The sequence below is a fragment of the Sodiomyces alkalinus genome, assembly GCF_003711515.1.
Source record: "Sodiomyces alkalinus F11 unplaced genomic scaffold SODALscaffold_1, whole genome shotgun sequence".
Lineage (NCBI taxonomy): Eukaryota > Fungi > Ascomycota > Sordariomycetes > Glomerellales > Plectosphaerellaceae > Sodiomyces > Sodiomyces alkalinus.
In genome coordinates this window covers 4,068,057-4,077,450 of record NW_021167079.1, presented here as the reverse complement: position 1 = coordinate 4,077,450, position 9,394 = coordinate 4,068,057, and the positions used below count along the sequence as shown (strand labels likewise).

The window sequence follows — 9,394 nt, the reverse complement described above, 5'->3', positions numbered from 1 at the left end:
GGGGGCAGATCACCAACCTCCCATAAGCACAGCCTGAAGCATAGCTAATTTTAGGTCAGTCTGGATAATGAATGGCATGCGATGTTGGTTAGGTCGGCCTTGGAGGTAAACGTGAAGGTGATGGTGATGAACGTGTTTCCAGCACAAGCAGCGGAGAGTTCATATCAGAGAGCCCGGTCCCGTCCTGCTGAAGAATGCAATCAAAGTCGGGCTGTGAGACAGTAACCAATGGTGAGGGGAAACCATGGCGCATAGCGCTTGTCCGTTGGTTGTTGAACAAGGTTGGTTGCATGTACTGTAGGTAGGTATGACAACAGAAAGTCGGTCTCTGTCGAGCAAATCGAGGAATACGCGAGATTCGTAGGGTGGTGGTTGTGTGGTCGTAGCAATCTTCGATCTCTCGTTTCCGTTTTGGATCATTCTGTGGCGGTGCAGCGTGGAATCAGGTGGTTTCGGAGGCCTACCAGCGGATAATATATTATCCGCGACTCTATATTACTTGGAATCTCTACGCTAATTACCTACTCGGCCATAATATGAGAGATGAGTTTATTTCGCGTGAACTTTCCTAACTGCGCCTTTGCTTCGCCAACTGTTGGAACGTCTTCACGAGAAGATTTGTGCAATGAACGGAAAGCGAAAAGAAAAGAAAAAACAAATGGTATCTTCGCCTATTCTCTATTGAATCCGATTTCCCAAGCCTGATGTAAGCAAACTGCTCGCCTCGCAGTGATTTTAAATTGTGCTGGTTTGATGTGGCGCTCCTTCTTCTCGTCCCTGAGATTCCGCCCAAGAGACATCCCTTACTGGGACTTGACGATCCTCGAGGGGTCAAAGGGGACCACGTTGCCGTTGGCATCGGTCATGGCCGGTGCGCCGACAGGGACGACGGAATTTTGACGGGGAGCGAGTCCTAATTACAAAGTAGTGTGTGTCAGTGTTCCGTCCAGTTGCCGGCTTTTGTATCAATCCTTCATGCCACATACTGTTGTACCTGGAGCCTACAGAGGCAAAGGCGCCGGCGTAAAGAGCGAAGAGAGCGATAACGGAGTACTGCATTTTGGCGGTTGTGGTTGTGGTATATTTGCTTGGCTTGCGACGGCAGACTTTTGGGAAAGGACGGAGCGAAGATGGATGACGAAAAGAGAATAAAACGTCGACCGGCGACAAACAGTAAAACTCTGAGAATGGGAAGAGAAGTTGGAATGGTTGATCAGAGGATGGAGACAAAAAGGATCGCGGCGGGTCGAAGGGACATGAACATGGTCTTTATTTGTATCTTGGGCATTCACTCTGGATGGCATGGGCTTCACCTGCCATCCCAAATTTGCGACCAAACTAGTTCGCTGCAACGGGTTGGCGGGATCAAACATAGGGGTGTTTACGATGCCAGGGCCGGACTCGCCTGAGAGCATGAAACATAAGACGAGGTCGTATCGCCGTGCTCCGGGCGAGCTCAAGACTGGAGGGAATAGCGGATGCGAGCCTTGGGTTCTCGAGCGGGTGCAAACCCGCGGGGGTGTGAGACGGTCTTGTCACAGATCATCCGCACGAGAGATGTTTCAGGACCTAGGGATCAAACAGTCCACATGTCCGAGCTCGCTTCCCCCGAGATTCCATGGTGGGAAGTATTGAACACACGGTCTGTTCAATACAGGGCATCGGTTGTCTTGCATTGATTATATAATTAGGCCGGGATTATTCCGCGTTTTCCTGTGCCTAGGTACCTTATCTCAATCAGGATAAGCATTCGGAGACGGACCAGATGGACAGGTCATCGGCGCCTCGAGCCCACTATCAGACAGACCCAGCCAGCGCTAAGATGTTCTGGCCACAGGGACAAGTGTCTTAACGGGCTACGGAGTAATTATTACTTGCCTAATAACTTGACCTATGGAAACAAGCCTTAACATTATCCTAATAGCAATTGGAGGAGATTGAAATAGTAAGAAATCACCTAAGTATAGTGAGGTGCAAGATGAGGATAACGCCGTTATCTTGTGATGAATTCGTCGAAGAACAAAGACGTAGATAAGGGCTGGGGGAAGAAACTGAATTCTCATTTTTTTCGTCTTTACAACAACTTTTATTTACAGAGGTACGGTTTCCAGACAAAAACTTCGAGCCAGTTTATACCTAAGATAAGTGTATTGAGTGATAAGTCACCTACGGAGTGGCCCAGAACATTCGCTGACACAAACATCGATACACCGAATATCTACCTCGCGGAAAGGAGCCCCACTATGCCTATCAGTTCGTTAACAAGTCCTATGGCGGGGTAATGCCGGGAGTAACTCGGTCACGCTCGCAGCATGCAGGAGCTAACAAATAAGGCTTTCAGCAGCAGCCCACCCGGTCTTGTCCAAGCAGCATCATCTCCGCCTAATCTCTCCACCGTCTTTGTCTTCCCTGTCTTTCCCCGCCCGCACCTTCCTCACACCCCTCTCGCTTTTCCACTTACCTCTCAACTCCGCTCACCACCAGATCTGCGAGAGCCTGGGGCATTCGAACCTGTAGTTCTAACTCGCGAAACAATATCTAAAATCGGTATATACTGCAATTTTCAACAAACAACCAGTCCCGTCGGACCACATGGCGTCCGTTGAACACTGTCTCTACTGCTTCGAAACCCTGGCTTCGCGTCTGGAAAAGCGGAGGGGATTCTCACTCCCGGAAGTACAGAAATTATGCCGCGAGTATGCCAAGACGCCAGCGAGTGAGGGAAGCATCGGCAGCAGTTTCAATAAGAAGCAGCTTCCCGCATTTCGACGCCTTGCCAACCCTTCTAGTGACACCGGCTCGGCATCGTCGGGCTCTAGTATGTCCCTCGCCACAGAGACATCAGCTACCTCGCTGGAGTCTCTCCCGGACGCTGCCGACATCACCGACAACGACGAGGCCGAAGGGGAAGGAGGAGAAGAGGAGGAGGTGGAGGAGGAGGAGGAGAAGGAAGACGACGAACTCATCACCGAATCCCCGCTCTTCGTGACCTGGAACACCGTCTCCCGACGTTCGGCGCACCGCTCCCTCCGCGGCTGCATCGGCACCTTTGAGGCACAGAAGCTCGACCTGGGCCTGGCGGAATATGCTCTCACGTCGGCAATACACGATACGCGCTTCCCCCCGGTGGAGAGAAACGAGCTGCCCGAGCTGGAGGTGGCAGTGACCCTGCTGACCGATTTCGAGGAATGCGACGACGCCATGGACTGGACGTTGGGCGTCCACGGCCTCCGCATCAGTTTCACTTATCACGGGAGGCGGTACGGCGCCACGTATCTGCCCGATGTCGCCGTCGAGCAGGAGTGGACAAAGGAGGAGACCTTGGTGAGCCTCATGCGCAAGGCCGGGTGGATGGGCCGTAGGGACCGTTGGCGCGATGTTGAGCTCAAAGTCGTGCGCTATCAGGGCAAGAAGGTAAGCATCGAATATGCCGAATACCTTAAGTGGTATGAATGGGCGCGGAAGAACGGCAAGACCAAGGATGGTAAGGCCTCCTAGTAATGCGAATGAATGCGGGTGTCACACTGGCCCGGGGGGTGAGGTGGTTTTTCCTTCCCTCTTGGGGCGCCGGGGTGGGCATCGGTTCAACTTTGATGACGGCAATGGACGCACTACGGGAATTGGCATGGCGTTCAGGTTATCGAGGTCCGTGAGCTTTCAGGGCCCAACAACGTCTTGCGAAGGTGGACAATTACGCTTGGATGAGGATAGACGGCCGCCGACTCGAGATGGTACAACCCCTGGTCGTTCTTCTCCTGGGATGTTGTACTTTGGTCCGAGTCTCCGAGCTTAGCATTTTGTATTTCATTTTCAGCAGCGTCAAATACAGACGGTGTCTAATAATTCAGTTCCTCTCCACTTGTAACGGACTGATGTCTGATCTATCCCTTGGGTGCCAGCATAAGGACATACTCTCTCGTACTGTGCCCAAACTTGATCACGTCCTTGTCCCGCAGCTCGATGTACCGGCTCTCTGCCACCTTGTTTCCATTGAGAAAAGTCCCATTTGCACTCTCAAGGTCAATCAGGTATGGCTTCACACGGCCAACCCGGTCCCCAAACTCGTTCCTCTTCTCAATATACCGGAACTGGATGACGGCGTGTTGTTTGCTTATGCTCGGGTGCTCAGCCGGCATGTCGACGATAGCCACCTCGCGCCCCACGAGCCAGCAACTCCGCGCACTAAGTGGAATGGTATCAAGGGCGTCTTCTCCCTTGAAGACGAATAGCCTCCAGTCGTCCTTGGACGGTGGTTTGCGTGCCTCGGGTGGCTCGTGGTATTTGAGGGTGATGGTGCTGCCGTCGGCCTGTTGTACCGCGTTGGATACGGCAGCGAGGACACCCGAGGTGCCAAAGTTGGGTTTCTCTTTCGGTTTGGGCGGTTCGTCTAGGTCGCCCGTGACGACGGCGAAGGAATCGGATTGAGATGGTAGGGGCCCGCCGCGGCGCAAGGGGCTGCGCCGGCGACTGGGCGGCCGCTCTGCGTCGGGCACGTCATCATCTCCGTGTCGTCTGCGACGAGATGTCAACTCTTTCCCTTGGGGGGATCTTCTTCTTGTGTGCCGATCGCGATCCGAATCCCGGTTCCGCCGCCTATCTTGGTCTCTGCCTCTGCCTCGGTCTCGGTCTCGGTCACGGCCACCATCGCGTGAGCGTGAACGTCGCCGGCGGGGAGAATCTGGTGTCCGTGACCTTCGTCTGTCCTTTCGCCGCGAATCTCTCGATCTTGATCTTGACCGTTCTCTTCGCCTTTTGGAATCGTTGTGCTCGTCTGGTTTACGCTTATAACAGTCTCGATCGTTTCCCCGTGGCAAGTGGTCGTCGTCGTCGTCGTCTCGATGGCGGCGAACCCGCGAGACGCGGTCCGGGGAGCCCCGGTCTGAACCCATGTCTAATTGCGGAAAATTCGAAAATATGCCGAAATAGTTACCCGGTTACTTACGCCGATATTGGGAGTAAACAAAAGGGGGTTTGTAGTCTGATAGCCATGCGAATTTTCAAGAACAACCTGGTAGCTTCTTGAAATACGAGAGGTTGTCATTAATTAAGGTAATGTCCTGGTGGTACCTCCATGAGGTACAAGACCCACCTGCACTGAACCCCACAACAGGACGTCACCTGAAGGTCTTCCTTCCTAATCATACCGTACTTCGTAGGTAGGTAGTTGTATACCTTACCGGTAATTAGGTACCTTATTAATTACTTCGTGCCTACAGTTACCTAGGTATGCACTGCGAGTGCAGGGTCACTGAATGGCACTACTTGTCGGGTGGACGAGACTTGCACCACTCCATCGATCCGACAGTGGTAAAGTCTACAGCACTTTTTTGGACACCTTGGTATTTTATACGAAGTTGTTGACTTCGTTTGAGGGAAGCTTGACACAGACGAGAATATGAGGACACATTGGTCGATCAAGGAGGTTCTTCTGCCTCAATCGCCTCCATCATGCACCTATTTCGGGGTCTTTTCTTTCTTTTCCCCTTTCCAAGGATACCTAAGATAAAGCCTTACCACCTCTTCGGCGCATCTATCACATTGGAAGAATACGTTCTGCTCGTCACTGTCGCCCGTGATCTCTCCTTTTCCAACTTGGCCAGACCTATCCTGTCTGTTACAGGAGTAGCGTCGATAATGTTGTCAAACTCCTCGTCATCCTCCCCGTTGTCGCTGTCCGGCTCGATGTCGGAGTCCGCTTTGAACTGTTGCGGCTTCGGGACGACCTCGGGTTTCTTCTTGTCGGAGCCCTGGGGATTCCGAAAGGTCTTGGACGCAAGAACTTTTCGCCGTATCTCCTCCATGGCAGCGTCCTCGTCGCTATCGTCATCGGACAGAACGTAACGGTCCCTCTTCTCTTCCTCCTCGTCGCCGCCGGTATCAACACTACCGGATTTGGCATTGCCCTGATTAGGCTTGTTCTCGCCCAAGTAGATGCCACCCACGCTTCCGTCGTCTTCCTCATCGTCCCCACGTTTCTTTCCCCTACCTTCTTCATCGTCTTCCCCGTCGTCTTCGTCGTCTTCGTCCTCTTCGTCGTCTGAAGGAACCAAAATCCTCCGGTTGACGTTGCCGCTCTCCCAAATATCCTCTCCTTCTCCGCGACTATCCGCATACTCTTTGTCTAGCCTCTCCATCCATGCCTCTTCGACCTTTTTCACCGCCCGCGCATCTTCGCAGGCGGCATATTTCCTGAGCAGGGACCCGTTGATCTCCAAGAAGGACTCGCCGTAGGAAAAAGGTGCCAGGACTTGCTCGGCCCAGTCCTTCTTTCCGCAGATGTAGAAGGCGGCGGCCAAGGCCTCGGCGCAGTTGAGCCGCCACGGCTTTCCGTAGTTGACCGTGTTGGCCGCGACTAGATAAGGGAGAAGTCGCTCGCACTTGCCGCCGACTTTGCTCCATTGTATCTCCTTTGTGCGCGCCCAGCTACACTCGACCACTGCGGCGCCGTAGTCCTCCAACAGTTCACTGTCCGCCGGCGACACGACCTGTTTTCCGTTGGGAGTAATGATGACGCCGTTGAAGCGCTGGCCCATGTGCAGGTCGCGCATCATCCCCAGGCGAATAAGCCTCTTTCCGGAGCAGCGCTTGGGATCGCAGTGTCCGAGGTCCCAGCAAGCTGCCTTGAAGTCAGGGCGTGACGAGTTGGGAGCCGCTCCGGATTCGTCGTCGTTGCGAGGCGGTCGGTTCCGGGGTGGGCCATGGTGAGGCCTTCCCCGCGATGAGAATTTATCTTTCTTATGCCGCACCATTGCCGTAATTCGAATGCGGTCTCTGGGTATAGGGGGCGAGATAATGGACGCGGTGGGAACGAGCAGGCGGAGGGGCAACGAAGCTTGGAAAAAAGTCCACACCCAGGCGTGGAACGTGAGGTTGGTGTGGGTGTGGAGGTACCCATCGATAACGGAGCTAGGCAGATAACGAGTCTACTCGATAGGCCATTGCTATTGACATCCTAATAGTGAGTTAGTTGCCTAAGGTAATAAGAGGTGCCCCTCCTGTCAAGGTGGCCAGCTCCGTTATCATCTTGAACTCCGATTCCGAACTCTGAGAGCGGACCGGGAAGCCCATCCGCCTCCAAACCAATCTCCAGATTCTGGGAATTCTTTGAATTCATTTCAAGTTACTTCTAGTGCAAGGAGGTACCTGCGTATGTCCCTTCTATCGCCATACTACGCCCAACTCCTGGAAGTTGACCTCCACCAGCATCGCGTCAGGACTTCTGCCTACCGTCGCCCTCACCCCCCGTGGCTTTCGTCCGTCCTTTTGCTTCCGGTCTTTCCTCTCTCTTACGGTCTTACGACGTCCTTCTCTTTCTGTTTCTTACAATGGAAGCCTCTTCAGCTCGGGCTGCCACCCGGGATCGCTGGGGGGAGCTGGGCCGACCGACGCCGTCACAGCTCCATCGATTCATCCAGTCCGCCTGTAGTCCCGAGAACTACGAACCGAACCTAGCGCTTAACCTTGAGATTGCCGACCTCATCAACGCCAAGAAGGGCAGCGCTCCACGCGAGGCTGCCGTTGCCATCGTTGGCTATATCAATCACCGCAACCCCAATGTCGCCATGCTCGCCCTGAACCTGCTTGACATATGTGTCAAGAACTGCGGCTACCCCTTCCACCTGCAAATCAGCACCAAAGAATTCCTCAATGAGCTAGTCCGAAGGTTCCCTGAACGGCCTCCGATACGGGCGACGAAGGTGCAGATGAAGATATTGGAGGCTATAGAAGAATGGAGGAGCACAATATGCGAGACGAGCAGATACAGAGAAGACTTGGGCTTCATCCGGGACATGCATCGGTTGCTCAGCTACAAGGGCTATACGTTTCCGGAAGTTCGTCGAGATCATGCGGCGGTGTTGAACCCCAGCGACGTATGTCTAGCCCCCCCCCCCCCCCCCCCCCCCCTTGTTCTGACACGGGGCGACAAGTGACCGGCTGATGGTTAATGACTAACCTAACGGAACCAACAGAACCTGAAATCAGCAGAGGAGATGGAGGAAGAGGAAAAGGAAGCACGGTCAGCCAAGCTTCAGGAACTCATCCGACGAGGCCAGCCCGAGGACCTGCAGGAGGCGAACCGGCTGATGAAAATCATGGCCGGCTACGACACTCGCAGTAAGACTGACTATCGGGCCAAGGCTGCTGAGGAGGTGGGCAAGATCCAGGCAAAGGCAAGACTGCTCGAAGAGAGGCTCGAGGCGTTCCAGCCTGGGGATAAGATGCAGGACGGCGATGTTTTCTCGGAACTCGCCTCTGCCTTGCAAAGCGCGCAGCCCAAGATTCAGAAGATGTGCGAGGAGGAGTCGGACGACCACGAAGCCGTTGCCAGGCTCCTCGAGATCAATGACAGCATACACAGGACAGTGGAGCGATACAGGCTCATGAAGAAAGGGGATCTGGAGGGCGCGAGGCAGCTGGCGGCTGGTGTCCCCATCACGTCAGGCTCGGCCTCAGCCGGCAAGAGCAGCGCCCAGGAGCTCTCATTGATCGATCTTGATGCCGAAGCCGACACCGGCACCACGAACGGCTCATCTTCCACTCCATCGCAACCTAAGACGGCTGGTGGCATTGAGAACGATCTACTGGGCCTTTCCATCGGAGACGACTCGGGGAGCTTTGGGCAGACTGGCGCTCTTTCATTGGGCTTCGGGAATAACACAAGTGAGCTTGCTAGCTACCCTACGGACCTCTGCATTGGGGGGGGTGTGACAAATGCGTAGCAGTGCCTTGTTACTGACGGCGAACAGATATTCCCGGACCGGCATTGCTCTCATCAGTAACGGAAAACAACAGCGCCAGTGGTTTCTTGCCACCAAAACCGTCCTCGGCCTCATTCTCCGCATTCTCCTCCTTCACGTCTCCCTCCGCATCACAGTCCGGCACCCCGCAACCTCAAGCCTCCTCCGCTTTTAGATCCCCCCAGCCGCAACCTCCCGCAGCCGATCCCTTTGCGGCGCTCGCGTCCATCGGCACGCCGTCTCAATCGACAACACCGGCCCCGCAAGCCGCGGCGACCAACGACGATGACGAGTGGAATTTCGCGTCGGCGCTTCCGACTCCGACTCAAGCCCCTCCCTCTGCTCCGCGGGAACACAGGGCCACGGTGTTCAACGGGGACATCAAAGTGGATTTGCTCGCAAAGCGGTCAGCGCCCACCAACAGTGCCGTGGACTTACTCTTCTCCTTCTCGAACAACACCGCACAATCCATCCAACAAGTGCATTTTCAGGTTGCTGTGGTGAAGGTATGCTGGACCCTTTCCTTGGCCTTTCCTTCCTTTCCTTCCTTTCCTTCCTTTCCTTTTTTTCTTTTTTTCTTTTTTTCTTTTTTTCTTTTTTTCTTTTTTTCTTTTTTTCTTTTTTTCTTTTTTTCTTTTTTTCTTTTTTTCTTTTTT

At 54.0% G+C, this 9,394-nt stretch overlaps 5 protein-coding genes across 5 annotated transcripts in view; 2 read left to right on the top strand and 3 right to left on the bottom strand.

Annotated features, from left to right (window-relative positions):
* Positions 1–453: 453 nt before the first annotated feature.
* SODALDRAFT_326905 (hypothetical protein) lies at positions 454–1,543 on the bottom strand. The gene is made up of 2 exons (XM_028610294.1): positions 987–1,543; positions 454–913 (listed from the first exon to the last, which is right to left on the bottom strand). Exons 1-2 carry the CDS (start codon positions 1,057–1,059, stop codon positions 804–806), a joined length of 183 nt encoding a protein of 60 aa, XP_028470554.1. The 5' UTR covers positions 1,060–1,543; the 3' UTR covers positions 454–803.
* An 841-nt stretch (positions 1,544–2,384) lies between these two features.
* Positions 2,385–3,541, top strand: SODALDRAFT_326904 (hypothetical protein). Its single transcript, XM_028610293.1, has one exon. The coding sequence runs from the start codon at positions 2,593–2,595 to the stop codon at positions 3,496–3,498; it is 906 nt and encodes a 301-aa protein (XP_028470553.1). The 5' UTR covers positions 2,385–2,592; the 3' UTR covers positions 3,499–3,541.
* Positions 3,542–3,881: 340 nt separating this feature from the next.
* SODALDRAFT_336368 (SMAD/FHA domain-containing protein) lies at positions 3,882–4,889 on the bottom strand (the record flags this gene model as incomplete). The annotated part of the gene is made up of 2 exons (XM_028612585.1): positions 3,882–4,364; positions 4,851–4,889. The coding sequence occupies 2 exons, from the start codon at positions 4,887–4,889 to the stop codon at positions 3,882–3,884; spliced, it is 522 nt and encodes a 173-aa protein (XP_028470552.1).
* A 440-nt stretch (positions 4,890–5,329) lies between these two features.
* SODALDRAFT_342048 (DUF367 domain-containing protein) lies at positions 5,330–6,845 on the bottom strand. Its single transcript, XM_028613067.1, has one exon. The coding sequence runs from the start codon at positions 6,747–6,749 to the stop codon at positions 5,511–5,513; it is 1,239 nt and encodes a 412-aa protein (XP_028470551.1). The 5' UTR covers positions 6,750–6,845; the 3' UTR covers positions 5,330–5,510.
* Positions 6,846–7,059: 214 nt separating this feature from the next.
* Positions 7,060–9,394, top strand: part of SODALDRAFT_375014 (ADP-ribosylation factor-binding protein GGA2) — a gene marked incomplete at its 3' end in the record, with an annotated part of 2,828 nt that continues 493 nt past the window's right edge. The window contains exons 1-3 of the mRNA XM_028614721.1: positions 7,060–7,871; positions 7,971–8,661; positions 8,748–9,244. Of these exons, the coding sequence (XP_028470550.1) occupies positions 7,326–7,871; positions 7,971–8,661; positions 8,748–9,244 (1,734 nt within the window). The 5' untranslated portion in view covers positions 7,060–7,325. The remainder of the gene's footprint in view (positions 7,872–7,970; positions 8,662–8,747; positions 9,245–9,394) is intronic.